Source organism: Onychostruthus taczanowskii, unplaced genomic scaffold (genome assembly GCF_017590055.1).
Source record: "Onychostruthus taczanowskii isolate IOZ18803 unplaced genomic scaffold, ASM1759005v1 scaffold107, whole genome shotgun sequence".
Classification (NCBI taxonomy): domain Eukaryota; kingdom Metazoa; phylum Chordata; class Aves; order Passeriformes; family Passeridae; genus Onychostruthus; species Onychostruthus taczanowskii.
This window is the reverse complement of record NW_024497297.1, coordinates 914002-929192: the sequence shown is the minus strand read 5'-3', so window position 1 is coordinate 929192 and position 15191 is coordinate 914002. Positions and strand designations below refer to the sequence as shown.

The window sequence follows — 15191 nt, the reverse complement described above, 5'->3', positions numbered from 1 at the left end:
TGGCCAGCACTACCCTATCCTCTGAAGAGAGAGGAAGTTTGAAGTTATTTGTCAGATCATCCAGGAATTATTGAAGATGAGTCTTTTCAGGTACTTTTAAAATTAAATTTCTTAATCCTGCAGCCATCCGCCTCAGTTGGTACATGCAATTTCAGAATTCATGTTACTGAGCACCTGATAATTACTAACAGTTTAAAATTCCTCACTCTTACGTCATTTACAACTTGATTAATTAATAGACACAGCTCTTCTTAAATTCCAAATTTTAAGAGGCTTGTGAGTGTTTTCCAGTAGTTTGACAGAGCCTTCCCATGGGTGCAGTAAGCGCCGCACTGCTGTGAATTACAGCCCTGTCTGCAGCACTCTGAAGTCGTCTCAGCTGCTGCCACGTCTGTGCCTCGCTCTGGTGTTCAGCAGAGTTTGCAGGGAAGTTTGTGTGCTGATCTGGCAGAGAAAGCCAGACCCTGCCAGAGCTGTTGGATGAGCGTGCTGAAATGAAGGGTTGAGCTCTGGAGCCGCAGCCTGGGATGGGATGTGGCAGCCAACAGTTGGATTGTCTTAATCTGCCAAAGACCCTCAGTCAGGGAAGCACACATGCTTCTTTCATGAGGGCTGGCACTGCCAGTCGGGTGCTTCCTAAAGAAGAATTGCCATCAGTTGGGCATTCAGAAGAAAAATGACTGTTCAAAAATGACTGTGCAAAAAAGCAAATTTTCATTATACCACAGTGGGGACACTCCATTATTAACTTCTTTGCCTCTCTGTGTTCAGACAGAGCAGGGTTTCTGTGCGCTTGATTCATCACACTTGGCTTGAGAGACAGCACAACATCTCCAGATATCGGAGAGGCTGATTTTGTGGTGCTTCAATGTCGCTTTTATTCTGCCCCTACTCAATAGAGCTTTGTGTTCTCCTGGCTCCTAGAGGTTGTAATGCTGCTGTGGAGGCAGGAATGATGGGGAAATATGGACCATAAAAAATATTGGCAAACTGGTGTTTCTGAAAAATATGACCTGTGCTTAAACCAACAGCAAAATCTTTATTTGACTTTTAAATCATGGCATCTGATTGTCTTTTGATTCTCGTGAGCCTCTAAACAAAAGCATCATGTGCTCTTACATCTTCCCAGCAGCTCACTGGGAACTAGGGATTCAAGGCATGGCGGATACACAGGAAAACTCCCCAGTGTTCAGACACAACCCCTGTGTGAGAGGGTGTTCCTGTTTGCTGGGGTGCTGTGCAGAGGGGCAGGGCTGGAGCTGTTCACGGGTGGTGGCAGAGAGGAGGAGCACAGAGCCCAGGCTCAGCTGGCCCTGCCTGCAGCACTGCACAGAGCTGGGGACGTCCTGCAATTCACCCCTGCATGTGTAGGACTTGAATCCAAACATGAGTGGAAGAGAAACTTCAGGAGCAGGACACAAATATTCCTGAGAGCTGGCAGGGATTCCTCTGTGTTGTTGATGCTGCTCAGTCTTTCTCTCTACTTCAGTTTGTTTTCCTCCAAATATGTGTTGTCACATCTGTTTGCTTGCTTGTTCTGTGCTGGAAACACCTCTCCTCCTGACACCCCTGCTTTCCATCCTCTGTAACTTGGCTTGGAGCTGGAGGGAGGAAGAGGCCATGTATTTTGCAGTGGGAACTTGATTTTGTTTCCCCAAATTGATCATGGAATTGATGAAAAATGCTGTTCAAGTGTAGTGGCACGTGCTTGATGATTTGCAGGACAGTAATGTATTCTGTGTGGGAACATCTGCCATGAGGGAAGGGCTTGGGGAGGAGGAAAAGCATGTGGTAGAGCTGCAGATACTACTTCAAAATTACTTACATGAATGCAAAGAATAGTTCAATTAAAGGCAGAATGCAAATTCCCCAGCTTATAGAGAAAAGTATCTGGAGAAGTCTGGTTCAGTGGTGTTACTGAGCGTCTGCTGGCTCCTGGTGATGCTTTTTTGGCACATTTACAGGGGGCTTTGCAGGTTGCTCAGCCTCTGAAAGGACAGTACTCGGTGTTCGTCTCAGTTCACTTGGTGCTATTTTTACAGCTTTCTGTGTTCAAATGGCTCAGAATAACATGCTTGTCATTCACCTGTCAGCTGAGAAATGTAACTTATTTCAGACTTCCTTCCCCTGAGAGTAGCTCTGGGATGAGGAATATCTTCAATTACCAAAAAATTCTGTGCTGTCCCCATCCTCCGTGCTCTGAAAAAGCAGGTGTTTACAGAGATCCCTGCTTCAGGCTGACCTAGTTAAGGGTGATGGTGTGCAGCAGCAGGTCAAGGTTGTGGAGTAAAGTTTTTAGCATCACAAGAGATCCTGTTCACATTTTGGAGGCCTGTGGATGCATCATGAAGATCTCCTGTACCGGTTTTATTTGATGACTTGCAGCACAGGGGAGGGCTGGAGGAGCACTGCCAGGCCTTACCTGACCCGTCCTGTCACAGAGGGGCCCTCGTGGGGCACCAGCAACAGCTCAGCTCTGTGGGGTTCCTGCTGTCTCTCCCTGGTGGGATTGGGCTGTTAAACTGACTGCAGCTGCTGCCAGTACCGCTCTTCGGCATTACCATGGTCATGGCTAGCAGTGATTTCTGCCCTGTTTGACGGGCTGGGAGTGAGAGCTGGACCTGCCCCAGAACCCCCCGAGCCCGGGCTGATCCCACAGCAGGGCAGGGGGTATCCTGGCCCTGTGCCCCTGTGCTCAGGTGAGAGCCCACCTGCAGAGCTGCCCCAGCCCTGGCCCAGCACAGGGAGGAGCTGCAGCTGCTGGAGCCAGGCCAGAGGAGGCTCCAGGATGGGCAGAGGGATGGAGCAGCTCTGCTGGCAGGAAAGGCTGGCACAGCTGGGAATGTTCACCTGGAGAGGAGAAGCTTTGGGGTGAGCTCACTGTGGCCTTGCAGGGCCTGAAGGAGCCCCAGGAAACATGGAGAGAGACAATTGACAAGGGATGGAGGGACAGGACACAGGGAATGGCTCCCACTGCCAGAGGGCAGGGATGGATGGGATATTGGGAATTAGGAATTGTTCCCTGTGAGGGTGGGCAGGCCCTGGCACAGGGTGCCCAGAGCAGCTGCGGCTGCCCCTGGATCCCTGGCAGTGCCCAAGGCCAGGCTGGACACTGGGGCTTGGAGCAGCCTGGGACAGTGGAAGGTGTCCCTGCCATGGCAGGGGGTGGCACTAGATGGGCTTTCAGGTCCCTTCAATGCAAACCAGTCTGGGATTCCATGATCCACAGTGTTAGAATTTTATGTCCGCAGAAGGAACAGGTGCCATTAGTGGTTTCAAAGCTCTTTAGAACAGAATGAATGTAAAATCTTTTTGTTCCATGATGGGTTACTGGTTAGTGGTCACTGTTGGGATTTGGCAGAAGTTTTCTCCAGAAGGAAATAACCCCCAATTCTAACAGCTGTGTTTTGTTTTCTCCCCCCTCTGATGCAGGTTGCCAACTTGGCCTGCTCCATCTCCAACAACGAGGAGGGTGTGAAACTGGTTCGCATGTCAGCCAGCCAGCTGGAGGCCCTGTGTCCCCAGGTAAGGAGGGGCTTCACAGCAAGAGACAAACCCCACCCAGCTGGTGCTGCTTAGGACTACTCTGCTCTCACAGTGGCTGGCTGTGACTTGCTGCAGAACTTGATTTTTTCCCTTACTACATGCAGAGGATGAAATGCAGCGTAGGCATCAGGACTTAGGAACTTTAAAATCCATGGCAAAGGAACCACTGATGTGAAAGGGTCATTTTTATGTCATAGCTCTAATTCCATTTGGCCAGGGTATGCCAGTAACCTGCAGTTAGTAAATGTGGGAAGCTTCAGTAGTTTTCTGTGCACATCTGTGCTGCAGGAAGGTGCCTTGTGAAGGTGCTAGCACTGCTCGTGGGCATGCTGTAAGATGAATTATAAAATACTGGTTTTGCCTGAGTAGAATATAAATATGCCAAATAATCTTCCCGATGGAGTAGGATGAGAGGAAGTTGACTATGTGGGAGCAGTGTGAGCCTGGCTGAGACTACCTTTTAATTAATAACTTTTTAATGGAAACAAGGAAATTAAGTTTATATAAGCACTAGACTATCCTCTTCCTTTTTGACAGCCTGGTGTTTTAAATGTCAACAGCTAGATACTTGGATGAACCCCTGAAGACTGCAGGGTGCTGTTGATTTGTATAATTTACATTTTTTAAAGCAAGAAGAAATTCAGATCGAAAACATCTAAATAAGCTCTTGTTGCTAAGGAGGAGCTAAAAGAAAATATATACTCAGAAAAATTGGTAAAATGGCATTTTATGAAAATAAAGTGTATTGTCGCAGGATTACTTGGAATTTCTCCAGGTTTTCCCATCTGTATTGGTCTTTTTAATTAAAAAAACAGTCAAAAGGAAGGGAGGTGTTCACCTGTACCTGCCCCTGCAGGAGGGGATTTGGAGGGAATAGGTGAAGGCAGTGTGAGGAGCAGGACTGGTTTACCTTCTGTGTGACTGCAGGTAACTGTGCTGTTAAACAGGTGAAGACAGGCCCCTGAACGTAAAGCCTAAAACGTCAGATCTAACGTTTAATCCTAATCCTTTGGGCATCCCAGGGTGGCTCTCTGTGCTCCCACTCCTGCATTTGGCTGAGCAGTTCTCTGCCCCTGCCCTGGGGTGAGGGCTGTGCATGGCTGCTGAAACCAAAGGTCAAGTTTTGCAGTTGCAACAAAGCATGTGGAAGAAAAAGCTTTTAGAAATCCATCTTCCCTGATATGAGGGCTTGCTCTTTCCTGAAGGAGCCAACTAGGCTGATGTTTTTTTTTAGTTATCTCCCAGAATATGGGTGTCTAACACAGGGTGTTCCAAACAAATGCTGCTGCTATGGAAAATAATCATCTGAAGAAAGTTAGGTTCTCTTTGAATCTAAATGTTTCTGGTGGTTGTCCAAGTCTGTGGGGGTGTTTTCCTCCCCCCATTGCTGAAATTGTGTGTATTTCAGACTCTTCTATCTTTGCTGTTCCAACAACTAACTGCCTATTTAAATAAATCTACTCCTGGATAAAATAAGCACCATGCTAGTCAGCATGAAATAATGATCCAGCTGTAGTCACCAGTGTAGCCACATCTCCTGAAGTGCAGCTGTTAACCTTTGACTTTGGGGATTATGGACAATATCTTTAACACACATTGGAAGCTCTGAGTATCTATAAATGCAAAAGGGCTTTAACTGATGGATTTTGGCTTTACAAAGGTCACATCTCTGAACTTCCAAGCCTGCAGTTGAGATGCTCCACTGCACAGTCTTGCCTTAATTTCAGGGTCATCACCAAGAGATTAGCAAATGACACTATAGATGTTCATAGCAATTGAAATAGTGCTTTTATATTACATTACATGCTCTTGGGTTGATTCTTTAATGCTCTAAGAGTATTTAAACATGTTGTGAATCCTGAGAGATAATTAGAGGCACTTGTCTAAGCTGTTTTACAAATGGCATCTGTGTTTTCTGGTAACAATAGCTGGTCTGGTGCCAGTGAAAGCAGCACAGCTCTCCATCCTCCTCCTCCTCCTCAGCTACCTTCCTCAGCTTGTCCCCAAACCTCAGGTATTCTCCAAAATCTCTAAAAGATTCTCAATATCAAGAACAGCAAAGTGAGATCTTATTTCCTTTTGTAGGCAATTACCTATTTATTTTGCAGTTTATTCCTGATGAGATTCGCAGCTGCTTCTTGAATCCTCTTAGGTGGCTGTGCTGAACAAATGTGTGCATTAGGCATAAGATACAGGTTAAACCCAGCATTATATGCCCTAAATGTTTTTGGAAAGGTTTTTTTTGTTTGGCTCAAATGGTATTTTTCCAGGAAGATGCTGGATTCAGAATGAATCAAGTCAATCAGTAATTACAATAGTCCCAGAAACGTCAAGATATCAGTAGCACACAGAAATACAATGTATGAAATGTAATTCAAAGCATTGCTGTGCTTGAAAGATGAAACTGAAATTTAATGCACTTGAGTCCCAGGTAACCTCTTAAATAGTTTATCTGAGTAGAAGCCATTCTGGGAGTAGGGAATTCCTGGTTAAAGAATGATTTCTGCAGAAATCAATCTGTAGAGTTAATTATAAAAGCTGTAGCTCAAATAGAGCCGTAATTCGCTCCCTTGCCATCAGGAGCTGTTGAACTGGCAGCAGGAGGAAGGAACCTGCAACTCTTCAAGCTGTCTGGGGAGAACCTGGAAGATTTGTTGGTATTGACAAGCAGTCAGTCCTTGCCAGTGTCACCCTTGGGTTCAGACCTCCTCAAGTTTAAAATTTTCTTTGAGGAAAAAGAAAGTGCTGAAAATTTTTCATCAAAAGGTCTCTACAGAAACAAGCAGTCAATTTATTTAGTGTGGTTTTGTTACTGGAAATCAGCTTTTCCTCAGGAGTAACAATCCTTCCTGCTTGTGGGTCCCCAGCCAACTAGCGCAGAAATTAATGTGAAGTTGAAGACTTAATGGGATATTTAGAGCTCCCTTTGAGGGTGCAGGAGGAGCTGTTGGGATGAGCTGTGCCAGAGTAGCCAGCTGGGTGGTTTTAGTCTGGGTTTACAGGGCAGAAATAAGGCAGCTTCAGTGGGTCTGAAGCTGTGTCTTCTTCCTCAAGCCCTGATTTACCAGCCTGCCTGAATTCTTTCTTTTGAGAATTGCTGGAATTCTGTGTGTGGGAGGAACCAGCTTTGTCCAGCACCTCGCAGGAGTTCCCTCAGCTCTGCCTCACTCCCCTGCTTGCTGGGAACAAGCCAGGCTGGAGTGGTTTAAGATGAAGGAGCAAAAGTCTCCATCACTACAGTTAAATTTTAAAAAAAATGCTTAAAATATCTTTCTTAATGGAAATGGAAAATTACTGCTGTGAAATGCTTGGAACAGCTGCCTGTGCCTGCCCTTGCCTCGCAGAGCAGGGGTGAAGTTTTCTTTGCCTTCTCACTGAACACAGAGCTTGCCAGTGGTGAATTAGGGAAAGGTTTTGTTTATCTCGACTCAGAAACCTGGATCCTCGCTCCCAGCTCTGGTGGCTGCGCTCTGTCTCCAAGAAGGACTTGCTTTGGGAGCCTGCAAAGGCTGTTTTGTAACAGCATTTTGCATTAAAGACTGAGAAGAGAGCTGAAACCATTGGAGTGTTTCTGATCATACAAGCTGTAGGTGTTAGAAACCAGCAGTGAGAATGCCCCAGCCCAGGCCCTGAGAGGAGGAATTGCTCCAGCCTTTTGATGTGACAGTCTGCTGTCACTCAAGCTCCTTTTTTACCAGCTATACTTTGATTTTCTTGGTTTTTGCAGCCTCCATGAAGTTCATCTACAGACTCCTACCCAAACTGCAGTCGGGCTGAGAGGTGTAAGAAATAACTGTGGGGTAAAGTTCCCATCAGGTTGGGAGTTTGCTTCTGCCAGCCAAAGCTGGAGCCCATTGCCCGGGAGTCTGAGCATCTCCTGAGAGGTGGCTGCAGGACACACCTGCCTGGGGCACACAGGACCTGTTCCCCTGTGAAGGGCTGGGTGCCTTTCTCCACCACAGCCCAAAGAGCTCATCCTCCAAAGAAGCTTTGAGGCCCCCAGGCAGCACCTGGGAGCACAGGTCCTTCCCAAGCCCTTCTGTACCTGCTGGAGTGTGCTTGGAACTGCTCGCCACGCGCACGCATCATCCATCAAACTGACTCCAGAGAATTCTTGGATTAAATTACATTTTTAATAAAAATAAATTCGCTCTTCTCATATTAACATCTTGTTTTAATAACTGCTTGTTCACATCCTTCTATTCCAATTTTGAACTGCTTGAAAAGCCATTTGCTGCTTATAGATTTCTGATGAGGCAGATGGCTCATATGTGATCACACCTACTGACACAGAGACAAAATACCAAAGCAGAAGGAATCCCATGGAGAATTCCAGAAACATTTGTTTAAAAGTTGGAGTATCTTAGAGAAATAAAAAAACCCTGCAGACCACCCCTCAAATCAACCAAACCCAAATGTTACCAGCAGACTTTGTTCTCCTTGAGGCCCCAGTCACCACCAATTTCCTGGTGGCTGTTGTAGAAGGAGAGAACTTCATTTTTCCTGCAGCAAAGACTTAACATCAAACAATTGTCCCCTTTTTTCATCACTTTGAAAGACTGTCAGATTTTTTCAATGTTCTAACGAGCAGATCTGTCTCCAGACTGCTTAATTGCAGGTGCTTGAAACATTTTATTGGCATTGAGTAGAAATGCTTTTATTAAAAACTTAACACTTGGGTTGCAGATTTGCATCACCCAGGCTTGCTGGGAAGAACTGCCAACACAGACCGAGGCTGACCAGAAAAGCAACAATTTTAGAAATTCAAACAGTTATTGGTGCATGAAAATAAGCCAAGAGCAGGAAGAGAATTCTGTCCTATAGGAAGAAGTGTGTTAGTGAGAAAGGGCTTGTGTTTCATCACAGACACAGGATCTGGGGAGCACAGTGGTGGAACAGCTTCCAGGAGAGAAACAAATTTCCTGAGACACCCAAAGTTTCAGCATTTGAAGCCAGAAAAATACAAAATGGCGCAAGATAAATGGCGCCGAAATTCTTGCAGCTTCTGCAAGGACTGGCACTACAAACTCAGTCCTCAGCTCCCAATGAAAATGCTTTCTTCATGGATGGGGAAGTTGATAGGATAATTATCTATACAGAATGGAAATAGTCTTTATAGCAAATACTGCTGTGCCAGTACATGCTGGGCTGGAGAAGGACTTTGTGCTGAGGGAACACCCCTATGGAGCCAGGCTGGGAGAGCTGGGAATGTTCAGCCTGGAAAAGAGAAGGTTGTGGGAAGACCTCAGAGCCCCTACCAGCATCTGAAGGGGCTGCAAGGAGCCTGGAGAGGGACTTACATCAGGAATTGGACCCCAGTGCCAGAGGGCAGGGATGGATGGGATACTGGGCAGGAATTGTTCCCTGGGAGGATGGGCAGGCCCTGGCACAGGGTGCCCAGAGCAGCTGTGGCTGCCCCTGGATCCCTGGCAGTGCCCAAGGCCAAACCTGGGCCTTGGAGCAACCTGGTCTAGTTGAAGGTGTCTGTACCATTGGAAAGAGATGACCTTTAAGGTCCTTTCCAGCCCAGACCATTCTGTGGTTGAGTTACTTAGTAAGAGTGTGGATCTGTGGGTCATTCCAGCTCTGCCACAAGACAGTAAATATCTGCAGAGATCCCTGCAATCACTCTGTGTGTAACTCTCAGGAAAGGAAAGTGCTCAAAGTGCCTTTTGTACATGGGAACAAAGAATTGGAAATCAAAGGAAATTTTTCCTTCCTCTTTCAGTGCATCAGCCTCTGTTCATTGCTGGTCACTGCCATTAGAGCTTCTGAGAGTGTAAAACAATCTGCTGTGTGTTTTGCTCCCAGGCATTTCAGCTCATCAGAGCCTGCAGAGTGCTTTTTGCTGTACTCCAGTACGTGGAGGGCTGTCACACACAGATGTGGGCATGCAAACCTGGCTGGGATGTAACTGGGAGCGACTGCAACATCCTCCTCATAAACCATTTTTAACACTTGGAGCAAAATGCAGTGAGGAGCAGGGAAGGGCATGAGCAGGGTGAGCACTGGAGGCACCTCTGGCATCTTGTGTATGTAAAGTTAAATTATGAGGAGCTTCTTAGGAGCTGCCAGGAAGCAAGCCATGCTTTCTTTATTACAGGAAAATAAGGGATTTAAATCCACCTTGGCTAGGGCAGAGAGGCTTCCTGGGCTTCTTTTCACATACTCCTATGAAAAACTGATTTCACATCCCCACTGGGGCACTGTCTGTGTGTGCCACTGTTCCTCTGCCCCTGAGATGAGAGCTGATAGGTGGGGGCTTGTTTTATTAGCTTTTCCTTTTTTACAAATGCAAAGTATCCTGGATCTGTAGGCCACGGAGCTACTTTCCAACTCATTATCCAAATGCCACAAGAAATCTGGTGAGTCAAGATCTTTATATAAACCCCAAGCCCAAGTGAGTTATTTAGGAACTGCAGATGTTTTGGTTGTAAAGCAATGGTGTGTTGTGAGGGGAGAGGACTGGGAGTTCATCTCAGAGCTTCTGAAACTGAAAAACTCCTTGTTGGAGCACTGTAACATCCTAAAATCAATCCTAGGAATCAAGGAAAAGCTAAACCAGCTGCAGGAAGAACATTCTCCTGGAAGGCACAAAAGCTTATCAAAAGGACTGAGGCAAAAATCAAGAAGTGCTTAAATCACTGAAATGAGTGTGGGTCAGACATGGTGTGCACTGAGTAAGATACAACAGGTTGGGATTGCAGTGTAAATAGCTGGGTGATAGTTTTCCTCTCCCAAGTGATGTTTCTTCCTTTGGCCATGCCAGACAAGTGTTCAAAATTGTTCTTTGTAAGAACACCACCAATGGAAGAGCTTTCTTCTGGCCTCACTTTCAGCTGGGGTGCTATAAAGCTGAGGCTGGAAGCCATGCTAAATTTAGCCTAAAAGAATTAATTGTGGCTGACCCAGTGGCTGTAATTTACCCACAGGTTTGTCTAAGGTTCAGGTTTTTCCTGGCCGGAATAGCTGAGCTTTTTGAGAGAGCTTCTGGGCCAAGCAGCTGCAGTGTTGTAACCCAGGCAGGAGTCACTGCAGGGAGCCTTGGAAAGCCCTGCCCTGCAAAGGGGGAAGGACACAACAGAGCTCTGACATCTCTGCTTTCAACAGGGATCATAAAACCAGGGAAAAGCAGCAGCTTGCTCCCATGGAAGGGATGAGAAGAGGACTCAAGGTGCAGATTGAGACATCCATTCCAATATTTGGAATGCTGAGCCTCCCCAGGTGTTGGCAAGCCCTGGCTGCTGCCACAGGAAGCTGAGAGGTGCAGGGGAGAGGCTCCAAGGAACTCTCTGGAAGCGTGATCCGGAGCGTGGAGCTGTCTGACTCCAGCACTGCAACTGCTACATGAAACAAAGCACCGATAAAAATAGTGTGTTTTCTTGCCATGCTTCATTTCCTTCTGGATAGGCTCAAAATGTCCCTGTTTGATTCTTTTCTTTGTACAACTTCAGTGAGTCATTGTGATCATAGCGCTCTGGCAGCATCTTGAAAAGCTCTGAAATACAAAATATTTCCCTGAAATTGCCAAATGTTTTACATGAAAGTAGCTACATTTCAGATAGTCCGGTCATGATCTTCCTGAGTTTTAGCTCTGTCTGTCTGCATTCTGTGAGAGTTACTGATATTTTAAAGTAGTTGCCCGATGCTTTATGTGTTTTGGAGAAGTAAAATGTATTGTCATTCATCCCTTCCCCCCAAAAAAGTGTTTCCTTCTCCCCCTGAAAGTATTTATTTTTAGATAATAAAGGGATCATAGTGCTGCTAAGTACACAGACTATTTAAGATCCAGCATCCCTGTCATTTTCCCATGTCTTTAAGCATCTGTTGGAAAATAAATCAGTCACTCTGTGCTGGATACCAGAGTATATTCCCTGGAACAGATCACATGCAGGGTGTTGTCAGTGATCCCTGGGACATTTTCTCAGCAGAGGTGTGAGACAGGTGCAGGAGGATTTGCCCACTTGAATGCTAAACTCTCCACAGAGTAATGGCTTTTATCACCCCTGCTAAAGCTGCCTGTTGTGGCCACTTTGCACATGGAGATATGGAATGTGTGCTATAAAAAGGAACTGATGAGCTGTGTCTGCTGCCCTGAATTTCTCCCTGAGCACACTTACACCTGTGTGGCTCTCCTGAGCTGTGGGTTTGTCTTTAGCTCCATGGTGACCATGGATAACCTTTGATATCCCCACCAGGTTTCCTTATTTCCAGCACTGCTGGCTGCTTCCCTACTGGAGGAATGTCTATCTGTGAGGGCGATCAACACTGGTTTTGCTTGATCATTTTTATAAAATACATTCACCTTGGCCATACATTTTTGCTGTAATATATTAAAAAATGCACTTTTTCTGGTTGAACAAGCTGCCTGTTGAGAGGAGGGTGATGAGGCACAGCATGGATTTGGTGCTTGGATTTGGTGAGGACACACAGTCTGAGGCTGTGGAGCAGTTGCAGAGCCCTGTATGTGTGACAGCTCTGCTGTTACCTGTGACGAGGTGCTGAACGTGGGCATCTGGGCTTGACATGCGCTGTTGGCAAGGATTAATTGTCCAGGTAGCTGCTGTGTCCAGACAAACATCTCGCAGGAACCCAGGCCATATGTTCCTGCAGCATTAATGCTGCCCTGTCGCAGTGCTTACAGGATATTTTATATCTGATATGGGCCAAGGCAGGTTAGGAAAAGCAGAGAAAATGTTCTGACCCTTGGTATCGCCTCGCCACCATCTCTGTCTCTGCAGTGACAGTTCCTAGCAGGATAGAAGTGAGAAGAGATTTCTAGAGCATTGTCTGGTTTATCTCTCCTGTTTTCAGGACACTTGTTCAGATTCATCTTCATGAAACCTTGGATATCTAGATTTTGATTGATAGGTGGTTAATTCATTACATCCATCAGGCTGGGATGAGAGGTAGCAGTGGCTGGACTGCAAATCAGGGCTCTTGAGCAGCTGAGGACAGGTTTGCGTCTCTAAAACTTCTATTTCTATTTGATTTTAAAATTCATTTTCTTGGATGTTGCAAAGCTTTTTGAGGGTTTTCAGGACTTTAAGTTCCATGACTGAGAGTGGCAGAGCAGCAGGCACCATGGCTGGCAGCAGGGACATTCCAAAGGCACATCCTGACTCCTGCCAGTGCCACGGAGGTGTGACCCTGGGCTGGCTGGAAGAAGGGGAGCAGCAGATAGGCCCTTGGTGGTGGCTGGGATAGGGACAGTGCTGTTCCTCCAGGGGTCAGAGGCATGTTCATCCCCAGAGACCCCTGAGCAGATGCTGCTCAGGCTCAGGTGCTGCTGCTTGTGTTGGTCATTGTCACCAAACCGACGGAGCTGGGCTGGGTTTGTGACCCAGACCTGCCACCCCAGCTCCAGAGGCAGCGTGGGGAGCAGTCCAGCCCTTCTGTGGATTTTCCTGTCACTGCTAACTCCTGCCATTCCTCGGGTGAAGCAGCCTCCTCCTCCTGCCTGATTCATTCAGTGCTGTCCCAGTACATTTGACATCACCGTCATTTCCATGTTTAGTGAGTTATATATTTTTTAAAATGCTTTGTGACACTTGTAAATGAAGCAGGTAGAGAAAGTAGATTTTTGGAAAAGTGGGAACATCTGGTGCTTGCATGTTCTGGTCAACACGTTGGTGAAATTAATACAATCCTAAAGTGGAGAAAAAAATGACACCTTGAAGTTGTGAGTTAATTAGCTCTGACTCTCAGGTGCTTGGGGGCAGGGCTGGGATTGTCACGCTCTTGAGTGCAGATGGTCCTCATACCTGGCACCTCTCCAGGTCATTCTGCTGCAGCAAGAGCAGGACCAGGCTGTTGAGATTGGTTTCTCCCCACATTCAAAGAGGCTTTTATGGTACTTTAAGTGACCAATTAGTGGACACAGCGGAAGCTCTGTGACCCAGCAGCACCTGTAGCATTTGTTCTGCTAAGAAAAACTAGGATCTGGTGTAAATTCTGGTTTTAGCGTTTGAAGAAAATTAGGAGAGGGTATTCAGAAGAAGCATTTCCTGTTTTCTGGCTTATCTGGCTTATTCACAGCCACAGCAGAAATCTGAAGTACAACAATTACTGGCAAGATCCAGAGAAAACCTGCAAGGAAAGGAAAAGTGATAAATCAAAATTTATCTTTAATTTTGTATTTGCATATTGTTTCTACTTTAGTCTGTATAAGATTAATCCTTTTTTGACCTTTTTACTGAGGTTTTGGCAAGTAGCAAATGCAGCCTTGAGTGTACTAAATGTCATCCTGTCTAAAATACTTAACAACACAGCCTGCCCTGGGAAAGCAACACCTTGTTACCACGAGCTGCTAAAGACAGGTGAAACCAGCTCTTGTGAAAACTTGCCAAGCAGTTTTGCTTCTAATACTGTCCATAATAAACATGGAAGTAGTATGAGTTGGATGTGAGAGCAACAAAATGAAACACTTCTGTGTTTAAACATCAAGTTCCTCAAAACTTATTAAACTTGCTTTGTCTGCTGCTGAGTTCATTGAATAAACACACAGGAGGTAATAATTTCATTGGGATATGTTTTAAAAATCCAGAGGTGTTTTACAGGTCATCAATGCTGCACTGGCTCTGGCTGCTAAACCCCAAAGCAAACTGGCTCAGGAGAACATGGATCTGTTCAAGGAGCAGTGGGAGAGGCAAGTCCGCGTGCTGACGGATGCCGTGGATGACATCACTTCCATCGATGACTTCCTGGCTGTCTCAGGTAATCAGGGCTCCTGGCTGAGAGATAATCACCCTCCTAAGAGCCTAGTCCTGGAAAGGGGTGGTTTGGACACGTGTTCTGGAGTCTGTGAGGCTTTTGGAAAGTATGGTGTTGTCACACCTTACCTGGGATCACCTTGTGCCCAGCAAAGTGTGAAAGTGCAGCAGGAGGTCTGGTTTCAAGAAGACACTTTATGTCCCAAGGTTTGGAATTGCTGGCTGAACTAAGGGTCAATTACCATTTAGCTGCTGTAGACAAGGATCACCAGTAACTCAGGGGAAAATAGAGCATGTTTATGTCCAAGGTAGGAACTAGCAGAAAAAATGATCCCTCAGGTCACCTTAGACTGCCATGTAAACAAAACTGAATATCAAACCATGGTTGTACAAGTTAATTAAAATAAAACTGTTCATACCATGTCAGCTTTAGTAAAGTTTTAAGACTTCTTAAAAGAGATTGGATCATTATAATAGATTAATAATTACATTTGGCAAAGTACTTGCGAAGATAATCTGTTTTATCAGCACTTTGATAAAGACCCGCTATCAGCTGCTGTGACCTAAAAATAATGGGGGCATTTTTATTTCCACATCCTTTAATTGTGCTCTAGTCAGAGGACATGGAGATGTAACCATGTGATTGTGTCTGCAGTAGTGTTCACAAATCACCACTGCGAGCTGGGACTCTAATTTCCGTGGCGCATGCAGGTTTGGGCATCTGAAGTGACCTAAAACATCCAGTTGTAAAGAGTGATTTCACAGGAGGATGTGTGGAGTCAAGCGTATCAGGTGAACATAGGTAGAAAATGTAGAAAATTAAGAAATTAATGTAGAAAATGAGAAATTAAGGTCCTGAATTAAGAGACAGTAATGATTTTATTATTAATAAAAACCAAATTAAAGCCAAAGTGGTGTTCCTATGATGAGTCA

At 45.7% G+C, this 15191-nt stretch overlaps 1 protein-coding gene across 1 annotated transcript in view; it reads left to right on the top strand.

Annotated features, from left to right (window-relative positions):
- CTNNA1 (catenin alpha 1) overlaps nucleotides 1–15191 on the top strand; it is a 116913-nt gene that overhangs the window by 81952 nt on the left and 19770 nt on the right. Inside the window, exons 10-11 of the mRNA XM_041417771.1 lie at nucleotides 3433–3525; nucleotides 14106–14262. Of these exons, the coding sequence (XP_041273705.1) occupies nucleotides 3433–3525; nucleotides 14106–14262 (250 nt within the window). The remainder of the gene's footprint in view (nucleotides 1–3432; nucleotides 3526–14105; nucleotides 14263–15191) is intronic.